Below are 23,352 nucleotides of genomic sequence, written 5' to 3' on the forward strand. Positions count from 1 at the left end.
TGACGATGAGTATGACTTACAAGGTTATGGATAGAACTAGTTAATGTGAATGGAAATAATGAAAACTTCATAGACGATAGAATTGGAAAGGCTCTTAAAAGTCATGTAGTCCAGCTACTTCATTGAGACCATGTGCATATAATATATATAATTACACACTCACTTTTACTCTAGGACTTTGGGATAGCAAATGTTGACAAATTAGAGAATCTAAAGAGAAATGGCAAATCACTTCAGTATCTTTGCATTATGGTCCACAGGGTTATGAAGAGTCAGATATGAATTACCAAGAAGAAAAAACAAATTAGAGAGAGGATAAAGTTATAATTACCTTCCTCAATGGTGCTAGGCAACCAACAAGGAAACATCAAAAGATACATTTTTTTAAAACATCACTTTTTTCTGAAGAGTATTATTATGACTTTCTCTGATAATTATTGCCTCTGTACAAGTTGTAAGTTGTCAGTACTTATTTGATTTAAGCACTGCTTCCCAAGTGCCTTCATATTTACATGTACTAACTTGTTAAATTATGCACCGTTAATTAATTGTTTATGTGGCAAGATATGCATTGCAAATAGTTCTGATTTAAATGTAACCCATACTCAAATATCTATACTGTGGATAAATTCAGCATACTAGTAATGGCCAGACCTCACCAGTTTAAATTTTTAATCCCTTTAGATGGACAAGAAATTAAACTAAGTCAACACCTTGGGGAAAACTTTTACAGAGTTCATTTTCAAAATTTCAATAAAATATCTAGATTTTTCAAATATTCAGCATTATATAGACAAACTATCCATTTTTTTAATCCTAAATTTTTTTATTCATGTAGTTGGCATTGTGTGTAACAGGTCATGATACTTGAAGGGATATCTTGAAGTTCATCAAATATAGGTGAAGAAACTGAGTCCCCAAAAAGGTTAAAAAAAATTTGTTAAAGATCCCACAAATTCTAAAGTGAGTAGGGGGATTCAAATATAATTTCAAACATCTTCTGTTCCAGCTCCCTTTGTTTACTGAGGAAAAAACTGAGATCCAAAAAAGTCATTTTAATGCAATTTTCAATTATTATAACTATTCCTATAGGCTTCTCCATTTAGATAAAACTCAGGTGTCTTTACAAGGAAGGCTGTCAATATCAGGAAACTTTGGGACCCAATCCTATCAGGTAGTACCCTTACACAAAGGTAACTGAAACACGGCTTCTTTGGGAGGTCCATTCAAATTCTAGGGCAAGAAACCCAGAAATAACAGTTTAGTGAGGTAGATATAGGGTTTCAATTCAAGCTAACTCTGCTACTTACAATCTTTGTGACTTTTTAAGCAAGTCACTTGAACTCTTAGCATCTGTTCTCTCAACCATAGGAGAATTGGCTAGAACTTCACATGTTCTCTCAATGGGTCCCTGAAGTCTACAAAGGCTTGCAGAACCCCTGTTTTCTAGAAGTCAGAAACCAGGGAAATCATGACTGTCAAATCTGTTTATTCAGCCCAGTAGTCCTGCTATTGGGGGTTCATTTCAAGGATATTAATCTGGAACATGTGGATTCTTTCTGACATTCAATGAAAGGACTTACTTTGAAATGGAGACCCAATAGCACTCTGCTTAACTTTCTTTGGATTCCACATTATTTAGACAAAGAATTCAGTTGATGAACATTTATTTTATTTTTTTACTTCTATCTCTTCTTTTCTTTTAAATAGCTTGAATGAAAACAGACAGAATGCCAACAGAACTAGATCCCTCCCTCACCAGAGCTTGTCTAACACTTAAGTATCTATCTCATTCATTTGGTATTTATCAAACAATGCCACGTATTTTCAGTTATCTTTTTGTAGGTATACATATAAGTTCCTTGAAGAAATCCTGAGCTCCTGTTTGCAAGAGTGGCTCCATTAGCTCTCTGGATGTCTCTAATATGCTTTGCAAGACACTATATATGTGAAGGCTAATTTATCATTTGCAGAATTGCAGTAACAATTCAATTTCAACTCAATTTAATTCAGTAAACATTTGTTAAGCTCCTACTGGGTACAAAGTATCATGTTATACACTAAGAATATCAAGGCTAAACAATTCTTGCCCTCAAAAAGAACACAGTCTATCGGGAGAAGAAAAAAAAACATAGCACATACACAAATGAAAACAAAATATATACTAAGTCATATAAGGTGACTTCAAGAGGGAAAGATTAGGAACAACATGAGCTTTGCAAAAGCTTGATTTAAGAGGTAGGGAGTAAGCTATACTTTGAAGACAATGATTTTAAGAAGTGGAAGTGTGGAAGGAACACATTTCAGACATAGAACAGACCATACAAAGGCCTGGAAGAAGATGGTTATGAGGAACTAGTAGAACAGTTGACTGGAATGGAGAACATATAGATACCTGAAGAGAAGAAATATAGAATAAGACTAAGGAAGGAGCTGGGACCCAAGTTGTGGCTCAAGATCAAGGCTCAGGAATCTGTACTTTGTCCTAGGGAGATTTTTGAATAAGAGAATGATACCGGTAGATCTTTGTTATGGAAAAATCAATTTGACAGTTTTGTGCATGATTGGAATCTGGGAATTAGGAGACTGTGGCGATAGTTTAGCCTTGAGACAATAGTCACTTTACTAGGGTTGTAACTATATTGTTGAAGAAAAGTAGACAAATACGGACAATGTGCTTGAGGGGGAACCGCTGTGAGTTTGAAGAATGGCTAAGACTTGACAATTAATTAAAAATAATTAGAGTGAGAGAGAAACAAAAGTCAAGGGTGACTTGGAGAGTGTGTGTTGATTTGAAGAATGGTGGTTTCCATCCAATGGATAGAAATTTGGAAGAGAGACAAGTTTGGGGAGGTAAAAGTTCTATCTGGGTCAGGTTGATTTTGAAATGTGAGCTACGTGACACAGTAGACAGGGTTCTAGGCCTAGAATCAGGAAAATTCACCTCCCTGAAAACAAATCTGGCCTCAGACAATAACCATGTGATCCTGGACAAGTCAGTCTCCTCATCTGTAAAGTGAGCTGGAGAAGGAAATGGCAAACCAGTCCAGGATTTTTGCCAAGAAAATCCCAAATGGGCTCACAAAGAGTTAGACACAACAGATAAAGCAACTGAACAGAAATGCTTAGTAGGTAGTTTGGTGATATGGAGCTGGAGTTCAGGAAAATAGATTAGAGATAAATATATAATTTTGTATAGATATGATGAACAAATCAATGGAAATTTAGATCTCTCAGAGGGTTCACTGAAGAGAAGGGGGCTAAGGTGACACACAGAGCATGGGAGCAGAAGAATAATCTAACAAAAGAAGCTAAGAAGGAACTGTTAGACAGACAGGAGGAAATCAAGAAGTCTTAAGAAATCAAGGAAGAAAAAAAGATAAGGAGAAAGAAAGTTACAGACAAACAAGGAAAATAAGAAGAGACAAAAGACCATTAGATTTATTGGACTAGTAATTTTGGAAAGAATGGCAACTACCTCAATTTTAGATAAAATGTAGATCTTTAAAGTTGGAAAAAAAACTTAAATGAAAAAGACTTTGTCCAATGCTTTATTTAATCAGTAAGGAATTGGAGGCTTAGATGGAAAGTGTGACTTGCTAAAAGCTGGTATAACTAGATGGTGGCAAAATTGAGGGCTTGAGCTCAGCTGAGACTCCTATTCCAATGTTCTTTCCACTTTATCACACTGCCCCATACCCTCGATTGACAAAAATGCCAAATCTATTTACAACAAAATTCTGTTTATCTAGAAGCTAAAGGTATCTGATCCTTTTGTTACCCAGATATCATGATTTAGTAGGGTTTTCATTTCCATAAAATATACTTTAGATAAAAATTAGAATGAAGATACTTTCACCTTTTTTCAGTTCCTGGAAAGAAGGTTCTCTTTCTAAAATCTCTGTATTCTCAGAATAAATTTTATAAGTATCAATAAGGTTGTGAAAGCATATCCTAGTTAAATTTGTTGATTGCTAGGACATCCTAGCAGGTATCTTTGAAAACCCATCATGTTAAATCTGATTTTCATAAAGTAGATTCACACCTTGTCATTTCTTAACCTAGAAAAGTCAAAATAAACTTCTAAAAAGGGATCTTTAAAATAGCAGAGAACAAATTGCTCAAGAATGGCCGACTCTTCTATCTCAGATACCAGGAGATACTAATCTAACTTGATTAGAGATTTAGTACATTTGGTATTGTTTGGATTCCAGGTTAATTTCTTTGTATGTGCTATTTTCTCTGACTGATATATCAAGGACTAATGAGGACACATCTGTCAAATGCTGTGAGCTCCCTGGAAAAAAGGTGCCACATGCATCTGTTATTTCATTAGTAGGAAAGTTGGCATTCTCTCAATCAGATGATCTACATGGGAGGGAGAAGAGGCTCCAGGAACCTGGCTCAATGTACTCAGCAGCAGCTCATGCAAAACTAGGGCTGTTGAACCTGTATTAATTATGGACAAAAGGCCTGACCAGAAACAGTAACTGGTTGCCCACCATTGTCCTCAAAGATTGTGACTTGGCCCACTATTTTATTTTTATATATTGGATAGCTACCAGACAATTTTTAGGAAAAATTTTAAACCTGAATCTTGATAATGAGAGCATAAGATCTAAAGAAGGACATATAGATCCCTCCTCCAAACCTCTCATTTTGCAGATGAGGCGAGTGAGGAGCAAATTAAAATTGTGAAAACTCAAAAGCAAATAGGAGTAGAAGCACTTCTAGAAATTACTAAGAAGAATCACACTCCTAATTTTTTTTGGTTTTGAGGAAGTAGTAGTCCTCAGAAAAATTTAAATAATTATTAGTATATAAACTCATTAAAAGAAATTATTTTTAGAATTTCATCCCTAGTTATAAACCACATACAATCATCTTTTCAGTCATTACAGCAAGGTAGTTTTTAATCAAACTTAGGGTCATTTATGAAAATCACATTTATTTTTATTTACATTTTTTGAAACCATGCTCTAAACTACTTTCCTTCTGGTTCCTGTGGGACTTAGGGAATTCTTGAGTCATTTGTCTCCAACGCTTATCTCCACAGCATTTCTCTTTATGAAGATGACTTGAAATAAACTTTGCCATCTGACTAGATCAGAGAAAATAAGAGATAAAACCTTGACTATGAATTGTAAGTGATATTTGATTGTTGCCCTGGTGACTCTTTAACTAGTTCTATTTATGACTGGTACCTAGAGGCAATTTCTGGGTAAATTTTTATCATTACAAAAAAAAATCCAGAGCTATACACAGCTAGAGGGACTAGGATCAGTCTATCACAAAAACATTCTGTTCTCTGTCTCTCTCTTCTCAAGATGTTTCTTCAACTTATGTGTGTATATTTCATCTGCCCAATTAAAACTGTAAGCTCCCTGAGGGCAGGGCACATCTATATTTCTTTAGGTCTTGTCTTCTTCACTATTCATAGTAGAAACTCAAGACAATTTTTTTAATTTTGAGAACTACAACAATATAAAGAAAACAACACTGAAAGGCTTCAGATCTCTGAGCAACACAGTGACCAATTTTTGGCACAGTGGTGGTGGGCTATGGGAATACAACAAGGCATATGTTATCAAATATGGGCAATGTCTTGACTTGTTTTGCTTAACTGTACTTAATCACTATAAAAAAGGATGGTATTGGAGTGGGGATGGGGTCATTGGAAAATGACACTAATGTTTGAAAAAAACTTAAGGGGAAAAAAACTTGTTGCTGTATATTTCCATCCAAATTTTCATCTTGTTCCATAGACTAAAGATATTTCAGGTCAACCCCCATGAGTCTCCAGAAAAATTCCTTAAACAGAGAAGTCAAGTTCATGTGTAAACAGGGGGAGGAACAGAAGGTAAAGAACATTTATGGGCTATTTTTGATTATTCATAGGAACTCCAAAGAGTAGCTTGACCATCAACCTGGCTTCAGGTGCTGAGCTCTGGTAATTGGGAAGAAGCACCGGTATTCATTACAAATTCTGAAAAGCTAGCAGATTTCTGGAATAGATGTGATGGGGGTTAATGGAAGAACTTCAGCCATTTCTGAAAATGTCTGATGAACTCAGAGAGGCAATTTCCCCTACCCTGCTAACCGCCTTATCCATTTGGAGCAGCTCCACAGTGCACTCTAGAAATCCCTTGAGAGCCATTCCTGTCTCCAGGGTAAACCATCCCTCTTTAATCCTCAAAAGATGATGAATAGATACTTCTCGGGAGGTTCATTTAGTGGTCCTAGCCATCATTTGCTTCCCCATGGCACAGGCTCTATATTACCACTTCTTCTTCTATTTCAAGTTTCAAAAACAAAACAAAAAACAAAATAAGCAAAAACAAAACAAACTCACTGGGGCGCATTAATGTAACATGAGGATGTGGCCACAAAGGACCCAAGAATTTCAAAGTTGGGCCTGAAATCTCCCAAGAATTATGCATTGTATTGGATACAATACATAACTCTGAGTCTTATCATCAGAAGGATTTAGTCCCTTTCCCCTTTCAAAAGAAAGGGGAGGGGCAGGGGGGCAGGGGGCCTGAGAGACCCATGATACAGTCCCAACACAGTGGCTGTTCCTATCTGCTAACATTTGAATGGGAGACCATTCACAAGAATTGGATTGGGAAAGCTTTGGGGAGGAAAGAAACGGGAGAATGGCGAATAATTTGCATTAAAATAGGGGGTCTACTCCCTAAATAGGCTGGGTTTGCCTGAATGGATATTAAATGCAGCCCTGGGTACCTCAACAAAAATCAAGGGCTGCCTTTGTCATCATTTTAATACCCAGATTCCCTACCCCCTTTTACATCCCCCAAGCCTCTGCATGATGCAATAGAAGGCGTGTGTGTGTGTGTGTGTGTGTGTGTGTGTGTGTGTGTAGATCAAAGCACTTGGGAGTACCTCAGGGAGAAAGTGTCCACCTCTACACTGAATTCCCTGGTGCTTTTAGGGTTAAATCAGACTCTTTAGTGCTGCGGGAATGTAGATTTTTGTGCCTTATTATTTAAAGGCTGAGAGCAGGGCTACACATTCATTATTCTCATCATAGGGAGGAAGGCCGGTACATTCTAGTCACATACAATTAAGCTATAATTCTACAGCATGACAGACTAAACATACATGTCTAGACAGAGAAAGAAGATGCTTTCAAATACAAACCTTAGACATTTTCCAAGAGGATTTTATCCTGCTATGAAAAAATCTCGGGTGCAAAATCTTGCCTCATTAATGTCAATGGAAGAAAAGAATTTGCATGACTTAATTCCAAAAAGCTCAATTTTAATTCACTATTTAAAAAAAATAGTGCCTAGAAACAAGAAATTTCAGGGGGAAAAAAATCTCACTTTACTAAGATGTTCTTTAAGTCAAAAAGAATAAGCTTTAAAGCAAAATTAACAAATTAGAAATTTCATATTGGAGATTGTGTTAATAGGATCAGCAAGTTGTTCAAACCAGTGGCAAAACATTTAAATGCAAATATTTATAATTTATTTCATGGCTGAGGATTAAAAAAAAAAAAAGAAATCTCAGACACAAAGTCCTTAAGTTGTTTATCATAGGCAGGTGAGGGATTGTTGAAACTGTTTGAAGGAGAAGTTAAAGAATCATCATCTTGCACAGCATCATTACTGCATTTGAAGTCTTGTCTTAGCCATCAACTCTGTGCTAATGAACTGTGATCTGCTTCCCAGAATCTGCTTTGTCAATAAAATAAACTCTTTCCTGACCTTTTCTATCCCACTTTTCAGTCCAGTCATATTATGCTAAAGCGACTTAGTGCTCTACAATCCCCAAGGCCCTCAACAGCTATCATCAGTCTTTGGCCATATAAAACATGAACATTCCTCTAAAAACAGTCTTCACTGTGATTTAAAAAAAAAAAAAGCGTATATTAAAATTACAGAAACCTAAGGCTAGCATTTTTTAGTAAAGTAAATTGGCAAACTTGTCAAATCCCATTTAAGAAACAAAAAAAGCAATGGTTTCCACATTTAGTTGTATCACAAATCACTGTCACTGCTTCAAATGGAGAGACAAGAGAAAAGCATCAGAGGGAAAAGGAATTAGAGGATAATTTTAAGTCCCTTCCCATTTCTTTAGGACAAAAATATCTGCAGGATTTCCCCTCAGATTTGTGTTCATTATACTGGTCCCTTGGACCAAAGTCCCATCATGATTCTTATTCCTTTAAAATGTTTCCTGTGTGTTAAAAATGACTTTACATGTATAACCTGCATCAGATTGCTTACTGTCTTCAGATAGGAGAGGTAAAGGAGAAAGGAAGAAAAATAATTTAAAATTTTTAGAATTTTAAAATGTTTTTAAAATGTTAAAAACTATCTTTATATGTAATTGAAAAAATAAAATATGATTAAAAGTAAAATAAAATAAAAAGAGAAATGTTTCCTTCTGCTATCCTAGGATATGGTTAGCTCTAAAGTTTAGTTGAAGAAGGAGGTAAAATGAGCTGGGGAAAAGAAGTAATTTATCTTAAAAATGGCATTTTTTTGTGCAGGCATTAATAAAGTGGATCAAAATTCATTATAGACAATCAGAACTGGAAGGGACTTCACCTCCAACATCTTTTTATATTTTGAGAAACAAACAATGATCATAAGTGACTTGCCCAAAATAGAAAATGGCAGAGCTAGAATTTGAACTCAGATCCTCCGACTCCAAAGCCATTGAGTGCCCTTTCCACAGCACCAAAATATTTTAGATATTTTATTACATGATTGTATGAATCTAAGGAAAACTCAAGCTATCACTCTATTATTAAACGATTCAATTCCTGGACCTTATTTTTGGCCTGAATGAATGAAGCAAGAATATGTATCTACATTTTTCACCTCCAGGTAACCAGCCTGGACTAAGACCAGGCTAAGAGTGACCATGGGATTACCAGCTGGTCTCCTCCCTGGTGATATCTTTGGCATGAATTAATAGGGTCAAGGCCTACTAAATAGCTCCCTCGGAGTTGAATGGCAATCTCACAAAAGCCATGAGGCCAGTAAGTTCCAAAGACAAAACTGCCCTAATTATTCAGTTTAGGGCTGAAGAAGCATTTAAAGAACGGACAAACATGAACTGGAGTCTTTGTGGCTTATTCTGGATTCCCACATTCAGGATGATCGCTCTAAAATTGGGCCTTAATGGTGACAATAAAACTCTCTAAACCAACTTTGAATGAAAATTACAAAACGAGAAAAACCCAAGTAGGAAAAAAAAGATAATCTTCCCCCTGGCAGGCTTGAAATCATGAGCAGGACTTAAGAGAGACAAGGTATTTCTTTATTTTGAAGCTTCTGTACAGGAATGATTTGGAATTAGCCATCTGGGTAATCTCTTTCAATGTTAACTTCAAGGCTACTGCCGAGGAGTTCATAAGAACAAAGCCATTAGGAAAAGCAGTAGCTATTGGCACAGACTTATAATGGCACACTGTCAACCATTATTCCTCTCCTGAATAATCATGGAGACAAACTCTGGGTGGGTGAGGGATTATGAACTGTGAGGAAAAAGCAACAGGAATTTGATGTATGTGTCTTTAAGATAACTGGAAAAATGGAATGAAAAGGTTTAAAAAAAAAAAAAAGAACATAGGTGATAGATGATTAGAGATGCAAGGAAGAGATGAGACTGGAGAATTGGAAAGATGGAATAATAAAAAGGTTAAAAAATGAACATAGGTGATGGATGATTAGAAGTACAAGGAAGGCATGAGATTGGAGAAATGGAAAGATGGAATAAAAAGATTTTTAAAAAATAAACATAGGTGATGGATGATTAGCGATACAAGGAAAAGATGAGACTGGAGGACCTGGAAAGAACTGGATCAGTGCTATGTTAGCTGTTTGCTCAACTTTCAAGATGGCTGCTGTGGGTTGGGAAGCCACCATGGGATATGCTGTGTTTACACGGCCCTGTGGATGAATTCTAGCGTCTGCCTTGGCTTTGACAGAGCCATGCTGAATGGAGAAGTGCTAAATGGGTTTGTGATGTGTTTAAACCCAAGCAAGAACTAGAAAATGGCTAACGCCTTCCCACTGTTGAGTGGGGTAAACTCTTGTCTCCCCCAAGAATGCTGTGTGATCCAGGAGAAAAATCAGCTCTTCAGCTGTCTGAATTCCAGTTCTGCCATTTACTTGAGCAAGTAACTACCTTCTGTGGGTCTCAGTTTACTCATCTATAAAATGAGTAGACAGGAATAGATCTCTCTCGATTGTATGTGAACAGCATATTGGAGTAAGAGTCGGGAGGACCTGACTTCAACTCATACCTTAGACACTTAGCTGTCATCTGGAAATTGGGGATAATAATAGCCTTTTCCCATAGGGTAGTTGTGAGGATCAAATGAGATTAGATATTATCTACATACATATATATATATGTATATATCTACATATAGATAAATATCTACATACATATAAACACACACATATATAACAGACTTGATTCAATTCAATTCAATAGCATTGTAAACTAATTTGTAAACTTTATAGCATTATACAAGTCCTTCAAGGTCTATATCTGAGCTAGAATGACTGCCTTGTAGACAAATTCTCATCAGGTGGCAAGAACAGAGCTTTCCCCAGAATAATGAGCTACTCTTAAAACTAGTTTTCATTCCCCCCAAAATCCAAGTCTTGGAACCAATCATTTACAATAACAATGGTGTTCTCCAAAATCATGGCATTGTGGTACTAAAATAAACTGGAATGTAAACCTCAATGACCATTCTGGGAATCCTATATTTGTTTTAACAAGTAAAAGAAAAAAAACCTAACAAGCTGTGTTTTTAAGGAATTTTGAATAATAACTTCTATAAAATGAAACTAGATAAGTTTTTGTTCTTTTACCATATGTTTTTCTAAAAAGATACATCTTGCCAAAAAAGAGAGTCCACTTTTATAATCACAATGTCACAAAAGGAAACCATGATTTCAGTGCCTTACACGGATTGCCGGTAGTAACTTTAATAAATTACCTTCTACAGTATGACATCATAACCCCATTTAAAAAATTTCCTATATTGATTTCCAGCAAAATCCAATAGTTCCCCATATATAGAGTACCATATAGTTTCACAGCAACTTTTACTGAATAAGCTCATACTGTATTTGACAGTACAGTTAGCATTTTTCACTCACTCCCATATCTCACTCAATTCCAGAAGCTATCCATCTGGCTAACTGAAAGCTACACAGCCCTTATTCTGCCATCATCCTAGGGCATTCGATGCAAACTGACAACCACAGAGACTGCTAGCAGAACTGCTAATGAATATGACTCATGAATATACTGACTAGGCTAGATTTGTGGTCTGTGTGATGCTGTGGGACATTTCCCAGAGTGATATACAAGACAAGAATTTGATCTCAGTCATAGAAATACTGAGCCCACTTTCTCTTTGATACAGTGCTAAGAGATTAGCAGGAAGACTGTGATTTATGTATAAGAAAAAGGAATTATCAATTGGATATTACCCAAAATTTACAAAATTGCCAAAGAAAAATAAGAAATGTCATTGTCTCATGACTAGTTAACTCAGTAGAATGTGGCTATTTTCCCCATCCCCTAGATCCTAGGATGGATCTCTGTAGGGCCAGGAGTTTGTTCTGCATCATTCCTTAGACTGCACCCAGTTGTATTGAAAATTGCCATCCCAAAGAGAAGAGGAGGAAGGAATAGCTATATCCACACAAATCAGCCTACTTCTTGAATAATCATTTAGATTATAAGCCTGCTGGGATACATTAGCAGTATCTACTGAAACATCAAATTTCCATATTTTTTTATGATCAGTCTTTTACAAGATTTGTTGTCGTCTATGAAAGCTCTTATTCTGGAAGGATAGACTTGCCAATTCTCTATTACCCCTGATCATTTGCTTTGAGTTTGAAATGTCAAAGTGATTTTGGTTTCTGTCTTTAATGATATCTGGTAAGATAAATAATAAGATTATTTTGCTTTGCCTGAGAATATGCCAACTGGTTACAGAGGGATGAAGCTCAGGATTGCACTGCAGAACAAAAGGAAATAAGCATAGGATTAAAAAAATTTCCTAAAAATCTGCACATTTTAGGATAATCCACACATGAATAATTGAGAATTGATTATACTTTTAAATGTTGCTAATGTCTAAATATATTTTCATAGCAAAAATACACCTTTCCAATTAATTGAAGTACGTAAGGGGTTCTCAAATAATAGTTCCCTTCATCCAACAAATTTATGTTTTCATATTGAATAACATTGAAAGTAAATCACCTCGAACATCAGGAGAAAATCGTGCAGAGTGTCGAGATACAAAAAGTTTCAATTCTTGATCCAAGTTGCATTCAATCAGGTTTGTGTCCCATGATCGGATTCCTAAAGAGAAAGAAAAGAAAGACAGAAGCCATACATCCAGTTAGTCATCCAAATGTGGTTTGGAAAACATCAAACAAACATTTCCAGAAATTTTAAGGAAGGATGTGGAAACTCCCTCCCCAGAGAGCTTTACAAAAAACTGTGGGTACCCCTCTTAGAATTAAATACCCCTCTTAGAAAACAAAGCAAACTCCATCTAAACTAAAACATGGTAGGGAAGGAGGGGGAAAAACAAAAATAGAATGAACTCTTGACTCCTCATAAAATTTAAATACTGCTTTTCTGGACAAGTGAAAGAAAATACTCATTAGGGAAATGACAGGCTCCACTCCAGAATGGGAACAGGAAGAACGAGGAAAGAAATCCCAAAAGGTAGAGTTTGGGTTATAAGACCATTGGAATGCTCCCTTGGTGTCCAAATGGGCTACTCATGGTTTGGGTGGGGTCCCAGCTAAGGGAAAGGATATGTTGGAGGGTTCATTTTCAGAGCTTCAGTTCTAAGTTATTCTATTTTCACTGTGGGTGTAACCTCTGTTGTTCACAAGCTCCATCTCTGAATACTGTTTCTTCTATTCTTCAGGGTCAAGTCAAGAAGGTTTTATATAATCCTGGGCAAAAGCCTGGCTCTTTTAGTATTCAGGACTTGGACTACATGCCTTCTCTGGGCACATTACCTGAGCAAATAGGCAGACAATGCTTTATTCACTGTCATTTTTATTAAATTTTCATATCCTGGAGCAAAAAAAGAAAGTAATTTTTTTTAAAATCATAAAACCTCTCAAATTGGAATTGATAGGGCTTTCTTTGTATGGAGAGGAAGCTACAGTCAGCTGAGCAGTGAGGGTGGGAAACTGGATGAAAATTGATTTCCTGGACTGACAACTCCCGTGATCCCAAGCTTTTTCCTTTCTCCTTCCTTTGCCTGTTCTGCCATCCTGGGATGGAGGGGACGAGGAAGAGGAAGGCTTGGGAAGGAATGCCAGCCTCTACTGGTATCTATAGGAGTGAGGGAATAGGAAGGAGATTGGAAAACCACAGAATCCTATATAGTCAGCTTTTTATGATACTTTTGCTTGGTGCAGGAGGGGATCCCTTTCTGAATATGTGGCTTTCACAAAGGCCATTCAACAAAACCTTCAAGAATATACAGATTATCAGAGTTGGAAGGAGAGGGAAAAATGAGGTTAGATATCACTTATTCCAAAGGTTCTTAATCTAAGTCTGTAAACTTCTTGTTTAAAAAAAAAACCAACAACTTTTTTTCAATAACTATATTTTAATTTAATTTTCTTTGTAATGTTATGTACATTTTACAGATCAGGAAGAGACCCAGAAAATGAAATTATTTATCCAGAGTCACAGAGCTAATTAGTAGCAGATTTGTGAGCTTGAACTCTGCCTACTAGTCCAGTTAAGTTACTCTCTAACTCAGTACAGTTAGCAGACATTTACAAAGCACTCTCCCAGTAACGCTGGATTATTTTACACACCTAGCAATGATACAGAAAAAAAGAGTGACTTAGAAGAAGGAACATTTGGGATCAGATCACCTTTCTGTTACTGTATGACTTGAGGGCATGTTAGTCACCCTCTATGAGATTCAGGTTCCTCATTTATAAAATCAGGCTAATAATACCCCCTGCCTACCTGACAGGGTTGTTGTACAGATCAAATGAGATAATGTAATTCAAGCACTTAAGCTCCCTATAAACATGACCTGTCAATTATTATAACATGCAACCTGATGAGTTCCATGTTTTTATTAGTCATTAGTGGCACAAAGGTAAGAGATTGGGAGCATAAACGCCACTATATAATTTTAATCACGGCTCTAAATCATTTGTTTCATTGCTGTTCTGGCACAGTCTCGGTATCTTCCAAAGCATCAAAGTTACCATTTCTATACCAACTATATACGGCAAAATACACTCTCCTGGTCTCAGAATTTTTCAAACAAAGAAATATTCCAACCAAAAGCCTATTTAATTCAACGAGGCAGAACATTTTCAGACAGATGCATAGCTGCTAGAAAAAGGCTTGCCCAAATCCAGAAAACCTCTATAGAGTAATATCATTCCCACTGTGAGGAAGGGATAGAATTTGGGTGTGAAAGAGTTAACTCTATCAAAGAGCACCTAAATTATTACATATGATTTTATTAGTCTCCTTAGAAACATTAATAGCCTCAGTTTGCATTTGTGCTAATGGACTACTTAAATTTTAACGAGAAATGCATGTTGAGATTTGGTGATCTTTTTAGTGCAGAATGATAAATGAGTTCTTTTCCATTCACAGGAGCGTTTGACAGGTTGAGAGGTCTGAATTCATTAGAATATTTTATTTCAATGTATACACTATATACTTGTCTAGTCTCAAAGATTATTGAATTCCTTCCTCAGCCACCTAATTGCTTTTGTCTACTGAATTCTTCACAACTCAGACCTGGACGTCCACTTTGTCTTCAGGCTTGTCATCATAGTTCAATAAGCTAACCATGAAACATAGCAACGATTTAATTATAATATGTGTGATTATCTTGTTCTGTATTCTAGATAATGTTTAAATTACCATGTTCTTTGGGAGAGTTCTCTTAGCCTTAAAGAATGGCTGATCATACAACATTCATTCATTTTTTCTTTGACTTTAATGAGGTTTTCCTGCGTTGTGCAATTAAAATTTGGTTTACATTTTTTTAAATGCATGTTTGCATTAGTTCTTCATTTATCAATAGAAGGTTTGCTTCAATAGAAGCACTCTTTAGTAATTTCTAAATTACAAGAAAACAATAGCTGACAAAGACGATGTAATTGCTTTCTTTTTTTTTTTTTTACTTCGATGACTCAAAATTTAGGGTGCTTTATAAAAAAGAAATTTGTCAAGACAATTGTTTCTTAATGCATAATCATTGCTAACACTTATAAAAATGACAACTAATTTACTGAGGTATTTCAGAGAAGAGGGAGACTTTTGGAAGCAGGTCACCTCTTCCAACAATTAAGGCAAAACTACTTCTCTTTTACTCAGTACTTGCTACTGGCTATTGTTAGTCACTCACAGTATTGCTGGTAGTAATGTGTTATTATCAATAATATAATATATAAAATTTATATTTTAGTAACTTTTTTAAAATTACTGGTAAGTAGTCATTCACAGTGGTATATTAGTGGTCCTGCTTCTATTCTTAGGGGGAAGCTAAAACTGCCCTCCAGAGCTCAAAGAAAAACTTTTGATCACTTCTCAGTGTTTTCTTCTTCATGATTAAGGGGGAGGATTATTTGTTAATATAGAAACTTTGGTAAATTCCTTCAAAAACACATCAACAAAATATCTGGAGCAGAGAAGCTAGTTAGGACAAATGGAAGAATCCTCACCCCCAGCAATCCCCAGAACTCACTCCTTCCATTCTAAAGGTTTGTTCCCAGGTTTCCCAGAGGTACTATGGAGATAGATAGATAGAGAGAGAGAGAAATAGAGAGAAATAGAGAGAAATAGAGAGAAATAGAGAGAAATAGAGAGAGAGAGAGAGAGAGAGAGAAAATGAATAAATATATGAGAATATATGAATATCTCAGTTCTAATGGAAGGGAGAAAAAAGCTAAATGTCAAGGTCAAAATACCCTTGTCTGGGATAGAAACTAAGGAAAAAACCCAGAATGTCTCTTCCATTAGAACATGAGATCCTCGAAGGGGGGAACTTTTTCTTCTTTATTTATATCCCCAGCACTTGGTATAGTATGTTCAATTATGTGAGGACTCTTCTTGGTTCCATAGGCCCAATTGTCCATGGGGTAGGGATGGATACTGGAGTAGTTTGCTGTCACTTTCTCCAGTAGATTAAGGCAAACAGGTTAAGTGACTTGCCCAAGATCATTTAATTAGTGTATGGAGCCAGTTTTCCTGAACTCAGGTCTTCATAACTTCAGGCTCGGCAACTCTATCCCCTGAGACACAGTCTGGTCCAAAGAATATATTTAATAAATGCTTGTTTACTTATTGACTTCTCATTGTCAATCTCCTATGCTATTTGGATTTAACCTCTCTGGATGAAAAAATAATACCTCAGAACTGAAAAAAAAACCCTCCTACTTCAGTAACTAAAATCCTTAGATTAATAAGGGAGCTAATAAAAGAAGAAGCAGAATCAAATGGTTGTGGATCAGTGTGAAAATTAAACATGGACTCTAGTAGCAGCACTGAAAGACTCACTCAGGTCTTAAGCTTAGCTACTTGCATTTTTGGAGCCTCAACTTTTATGAAGCTAGATCTAACCACCTCCTTTTTGTATCTGAATAATGAAGGGTTTGTGGTCAAAAGATTTCTATTTGTGGCTCTTAATATCTGTAGTGCTCTCTCCCTCGCTCGCTCTCTCTCTCTCTCAAAATGTGAAATTTCCTTTACATTCTACTAAAAAAAGATGGTACAAAAACCACTTTTGTATCATTAAATAGCAAGCGCAAAATACACCCAAACTAAGAAACTTCTAGGCTCTCATTTCTTTTTTCTTCCTTTATTCAGGTTTCTCATCTGCCTTGTACATTGGAGTCCAGATTCAGCTACAGTGTTATCTTCTTCTAATCTGTTTTTGTCAACAATTGGATGCCCAGAAGATTCTGTGCAGTGAAGACAGGATGGTATTCAGAGAATCACAATTTCAAAACCTTGAAAATAATTCAGGTCCTGGGCAAAGTCCCACATGTGAAGTTAAACATAGAAAACACTTATGATGATTTATTTCGCAGGGAAAATGCGACAGGCTTATGGGAAAAAGAAGCCCTAAAAGTGAATTAACTAAGGGTAGGCACATAGCAGCTGCCTTAAGTTCTAAGGATGACTCTAGTTTTGATATAAGCCATGGCAGCAAATGAGATAAAGCCAAATACGCTAAGAAAGGTGGCTATCTTTTGACTATAAGGGATAGAATAAATAATCAGAATTGAATGGCTTCTATAAATCTCAATTCAATTCTTCTTGGCATGGTTTTAATATTCTGTAGCCATCCCTCCCCATCCCACACCCTTTGACTTAAGTTCCATCATTTGATTATCTCAAAGATTCAAAATAGAAGAATACCACTGGGAAATCATGGTGAGATCAACTTAGATTTAAATCTAAAAGCCCAGGAAAAGTAACTAATTACATATAGAGGCAAATAAATTTATTGTACTGTCATAATTTTTAAAAGTACTTTATTCTAAAATCAACCTTAAAATCCCCAGGAAGCTGGTAGATGTCCAACATTTTCTAATGGAAAGCTATTTCCCATCAACACTACTTTGCCTCATCAAACTACCCTCAATTATTCTTTATTGTGCAGTCTGGATCATTAAAACAAATATAATATAAACGTAATCAGAGGCTACAATTAAAATATTTTTCTTATTGTGTTAGAATCCTCTGCACAAGGATCCTATGAATTCATTTTACTGTTATTAAAGCAAATAGCGGAGGAGTCTTCTTGAAATGAAACTGGTTGCTGAATCTATGAAGCTATTCCCTCAGGAATAGCCTAGTTAGCCCTGAAAAGGGACTAGTTGGCCATCAACATCATGTGCTTAAGCTAAGTCACTAAAGCCAGGCCATTTGAAAAATCATCTTTTTAAATATGGGAGGAGACTCACAGAGGCCATATAACATTTCTTAACAGTTTTTGAGAAGACTCAATGATAATCTTTCTCTTGTGGTTTCAAGAAGTTTCTGCTAAGCCTTCATCCAGGGATATCTAAAGCCTGTTAACTTACTTCATCATCAAAAGCATCATCAATGTAATGTAATACAGGAAATGTAATACAGGAAAATGAGATCTATATTTAGAGCCAGAAGACCTGGGTTTAAATACTAACTACAACATTAAAGGAAGTCATTTAACATCTCTGGGTCTCAGTTTCTTTATCTGTAATATGAGAGTATTGGCTTAGATGACCTCAAAGGTCTAAATCTCCTAGCTCTAAATCTATGATTCTGGTATATTATTCCTGGTATACTGTAGATATTCCCCAGTCTCAGAGGGAATATCACAAGTAACCAAGTTATAAGAATCTCCAAACAAAACCTATAGAATTTATCAAAAAATGATTGAGCAAAATTGTAAAACGATTTCTAAGGGAAACACACCCACATATGATGGCACAAAGCCATACAATGCTTGCCAGCTGACCCATCCACACCTCTGAAACATCATATAATCAGCGACCTCCAGAGGAGAACTATATAAATGAAGTTCTATTGCAAAATTAAGGGTAGGTAGGCCAGATTTTTTTTTTTTTTTTTTTTTTTTTTGCTAAGTCATCTAAAGTGTTTTCAAAACTGCCATGAACAGTATCTGGCATAAAGGAGATCTGTTTAGTTAAATCTTTGCATGGAAGATTTGAAGACCAAAGAGCCATCTGCAGATGAAGGGTGGCATCTGTTAGCTTGAGAATGGGGAGGAGACTCTGCTTGATCACTTGATTGATTGTTTCTGGGATCAATACTGCATCAGATCATTTGGGAGATCCATAAAAACTAGAATCAAGGGTGCAAATAAGAAAAACAAAGGCAGATCTGAAGCTGTCATGCCAAAGTTTATAAAAAGGAAAAAAAAAAAGGCAGAAAGCAGTATAGGATACTGGTTCCATCTGACTTGAACTAGTCTTCTACTAGAAAAGGTGACTAAGTCTACTAACATCAAGACAAATTATTATTATTATTAGCCAAGTTAACAACGGGAGAAAGAAAAAAAAAAAAACTAATAAGGTCCAGAACTGATTGCAGAACCACACCTACAGAACAAAATTGCCCAGAGGCTATGAATGAGGAAACGCAAGCTCTGAAAGTAACTGCATTTTCATTTCTGTAATTTCAATTTCTATTACATTCCATTCCCTAAATTACCAATTGGGCCAAGCAATCGAAGGGATGCACCAGAACTGACCATATAATAGTGCTAGGTAAGAATTATTATCTACTTTTTACAGTGAAAAGCTTGCATGGTATAGTGGAAATCACATTAGGGTAGGAGTCAAGATTTGTCGTTCTAGTCCAGGCTCTCCTACCTCATGAGTAATTGGTATGACCTTGGAAAAGCTGCAACCTTTCTGAGCCTTAATGTAAAATGAGCATAAAAACACCTTCCCTATCTACCTCACTGGACCATCATGAGGACAAATAAAATAATACCGGATGGAATTGCTCATTATTTTCGGCTCTGGTGATGAAAATTAAGAATTTTGTCTTTTAAAAACAAACTCTTTATAGAGTGTGATAATGAAATTAACTATTATATTATTTCTTTGGATATTTTTTTGAAGGTCAGTTTTTAAAATCGCATTTTGACCATGAAAGGAGCGTAAAATGTTCAAGCATCGGCATTTCCAGCACCAATCTTCCTCATTCTTAAGTTCACTAGTTCTACTAGGCTGACTAGGTACAAATAGCCTAGCAACCGAAGAAGAAAACCAGCGCTTCCAAGTTAAAGAAACAAAAGACACAGTTCTGATGTGGGGCTTTGGTGGTGATGCAGTTCTGCGGCTCCCCTCCCTCTCTGTTGCAGCCTTTTGTTCTGTGCGCAAGGAGGGCTTTCTAAATATGGATGAATAGTAAATAAATTAAGAAAAGGATTTTTTAAAAAAGAGAGAAAGATTTCATTGTGCCTCTATTATCGCAGGGGAGGCAGCTGTGTGAACGCCCTTTGTCCGCTGTGGGCTGCCGTAGGGACCGCAGTGCGGACTGCACCACGCCCACAAGCCGGTATCTGAGCAGACTTCTCCAGCATCACTCAGGAGAGAACAGAGGATGCTAGGGAGGATGGGGCTGGGCAGGGCTGCGGAAGAACAGGATGACCTCTGCCTGGGTCGGGGATGGAGGGCACCCAGTGGGAGGGGGGGACGGGCGGGGAGGCGCCTCCCATCCCCCAAACGCACCGAAGAGCCACAATGGTCTGCAAAGGTAGAGGAGAAGAGGGTGCAAGGCAGAAGGAGGTGGAACCATGCTGCACCCAGCACCACCAGCAGCTTGCGCTGCGCAGGGCACCGGCGTGCCCTTCCTCGCCTCTCCAAGGTGTGGGCGCAGAGAAACGCCCTGGCTCCCTACGGATCGTGGGGGGAGAGAGCAATATACAAAGCACCGCCCAGAGAAGGGGGGGCTGGGGGTAGGGTGGGGGTGCACCACTCCTTCCTGCAGAGGCTGCTTGGGCTGAATGCCGGTCAGCGCCTCCAAATACTGCACCTTCTTGACAAATACCGGCCCCGCCTTTAGAGCCCCCAAAGGACATTCAACCAAGGGGCAGATTCCGCTTTTCACTAAGAATTAATTAGAAGGAAAGAGGTAGGTTGCTCTATATGACCAAGAACCCAACCGGTATTTTTACAGTTCTCAATTCACTCACTCCCCCTCCCCCGACTTTTTTTTTTTTTTAAACTTCCCTAAGACCTGATTTTAAAAGAACAAATGAATAAACCCCGCCCCACAACTTTGTGTATCCGATTCTCCCCGCTGGAATTAAGTACAGTTAAAAGACTTGGCACAAGAGGCAGGGGGCTGGTGATGCGCTTCGTTTCTGAATAAAAGCAGTCCCCTGGTCTCCACCCTTTTCCCACAGCCCCTAAAGAAGCATCAGAAAAAACCGGGGGAGAGGGATGGCATAAAAGGAGGGTGGGGATGGTCTTCACGCTAGTCACGCCAAGAGGAGTAGTCCGACCTGGAGGTTTTTACCCCAAAAGAGGTTTTCTGAGGATGGCAGTTAGCCGAGAATTTCTATGCAATCCCCTAGGCTACACAGCACATGGTCTCCAAGCCAAATAGAGCCCTATTCGAGGGTTTGTTTTTTTTAACAAACCCCCATTTCGAGGGGGCTCTTCCCCCTCGAGATAGGAGGGGGAGGGTGCGTAAAAGGGAGTGGTTACATATGATTTTACCCTTTTTGCCTCCGATATTTTGCCGGCTTCTAGTGGCCCACGCTCCTCCCCCACCTGCGTTTTAATTAAAAGAAGGCTGTGGCCAAGTCCCCAGCTGACAGATCTTTCAAGGTTATCACTCTTTTCTCTAAATCACCTCCATCAAAACCAGCACAATAGGAGAGTCCATAGAGTAGGTTCAGGTGGTGGTGGAGGGCGTGTGTGTCTGTGTGTGTGTGTCTGTGTCTGTGTGTCTGGGCGGGGTGCGGTAATTTCGCACCCAGAATGGTTTTGTTCTCCGCATCTTGCCTCCGCCCAGCCTCGTCTTGGCGCTTTGGGATCCCGAGGGCCAGACTGGGAGTGCCGGGGCTAGGACGAGCCAGTGGGTTACTGCCGGTAGCCCACTCCTCCTTACCTTGCTCGATATTGCCTATGGCGCGTCGCAGGTGCTCCTCGGTCACTATCTCCCCGATGACCACTAGCAGGTAAAATTTGCTGTCCAGGAAGCGGTGCGAAAGGCTGGGAGAGGTAGATGCCGGGTTGGGGATGCTACAGGACGGCTCCGACTCCGCTTCCACCACCACGGTCGCCATCCTGCAAGCCCCAGTCTTCCCGCTACTGCCGCCGCCTCTCCTCCGTCCGCTTCTGTCTTCTGCGGCAGGGAGAAAGGATTATTTCCAAAGGTGCTTCCTCCCCCTCCCTCCCTCCCCCTCCTTCGGCTTCTTGCCTCCTCCCCCCTCCACCCTCTTCTTCCTAAGCGGAGATGCAGAGTGGAGCTGGGTAGCAGGGGAGTGAGAGAGGGCGGGGAGACGGCGGCGCTTTTATATGGAGACTGGGCAGAGCTGGGAGCCTGGGAGGAGGAGGAGGAGGAGGAAGAGGAGGAGGAAGGGACCCGGCACATCCTTACGTTGTTGCTGCTGGCTGCTTCTCTTCCAGCAGCCCTGGGCTGATGTCATCTGCAGCAAATCATCACGCCCGCGGGCCGGAAGCAGAAGGAAAGAGGTGTGCGGACAATGCCCAGAGCGAGGTCTGGGGGCAAAGGGTTAGGATTCCCACCTCGCTCTAGCCCGAGTTCCAAAAGCCCTTTACAGCTACTGGGAAGGAAGATCTCTCTTTTCCACTCCCATCCCACCACCTTCGAGATTCCCTGGTTCTGGCTACAATCTTTAACCTTTGGGATTAGTTTTACCATTCCAAAAAATTTGTTTTTGTAGGACCAATTACCCTTCAAAGAGACTTAAACTAGCTCCCTCAGCCCCACAAAAGTCGAGTTTGTTTTGAGATACTATATAAGGTAACAAATAGGATGCATACATATCATCTAGGCCTTTGATTTCAAATTTTCCTTCAAATGTCATTTTGGAAGAGGAGAGCAATTAAGATTTAAACCTTACTACTTCTAATAAGTTCCTGTTCTCAACTGTGAAGATGAAACATGGAAGATTATCTTAAATATAAAACCCAACTTAAGGGAAGCTACCACATAATATTGTAGGTGCTTGATAAATGCAAGTTGATGAACATGCAAGCATGTTAATTAAAGATATAAATTTCTATCCATATCTATTTATATCTATATGTACACATATCTAATCTAAATTTATATATAAATATACATATCTAATCCAAATACTGATCATCTTAGAATATGATCAATATGATTACCATGCTAACAATCTACTTTCTTTTGGTATCTTAAAAACAAATCCTTAAATGTTTTGAAACAATGAAGCCTTTTAAGGTAGATATGATATTAGGAATTTTAAAAAGCATTTGTATGTATTTGGAAGAATTCTGGAAAGACCAAGTCAGTTAAACTTGCTAATATGCTCATTTTCCTACAAGATTGTAAGCTCTTTGTGGGCAAAGGCCTTTTTTAGCAAAACTGTTTATCTCCTTGGCACACTTGATGCTAATCATTTGATTAAGTTGTGTTCTTAGACTCTTTGGAGGGAGAAGGTGAGAGAGGAATAAAAAATGTAAAGCTGAATACCTCCTGTAAGGATCTTGGGAACAAGTTGTAAAGATTAAATAGAGTAACAGCTTGTTTTAAAATATTTATATGAGGGATAAGGGGGGAAGTTGGATAGAAATTACTGTATAGAAG

The 23,352-nt window shown here is 38.0% G+C and overlaps 1 protein-coding gene across 1 annotated transcript in view; it reads right to left on the bottom strand.

The window, feature by feature from the left end:
- The window catches only part of MAP1B (microtubule associated protein 1B), a 111,328-nt gene extending 89,368 nt beyond the window's left edge, over positions 1 to 21,960 (bottom strand). Inside the window, exons 1-2 of the mRNA XM_031966732.1 lie at positions 21,661 to 21,960; positions 12,274 to 12,375 (exon numbers count right to left, since the gene is read on the bottom strand). Of these exons, the coding sequence (XP_031822592.1) occupies positions 12,274 to 12,375; positions 21,661 to 21,838 (280 nt within the window). The 5' untranslated portion in view covers positions 21,839 to 21,960. The remainder of the gene's footprint in view (positions 1 to 12,273; positions 12,376 to 21,660) is intronic.
- Between the last annotated feature and the right edge of the window lie 1,392 nt (positions 21,961 to 23,352).

This window comes from Sarcophilus harrisii, chromosome 1 (genome assembly GCF_902635505.1).
Source record: "Sarcophilus harrisii chromosome 1, mSarHar1.11, whole genome shotgun sequence".
Classification (NCBI taxonomy): domain Eukaryota; kingdom Metazoa; phylum Chordata; class Mammalia; order Dasyuromorphia; family Dasyuridae; genus Sarcophilus; species Sarcophilus harrisii.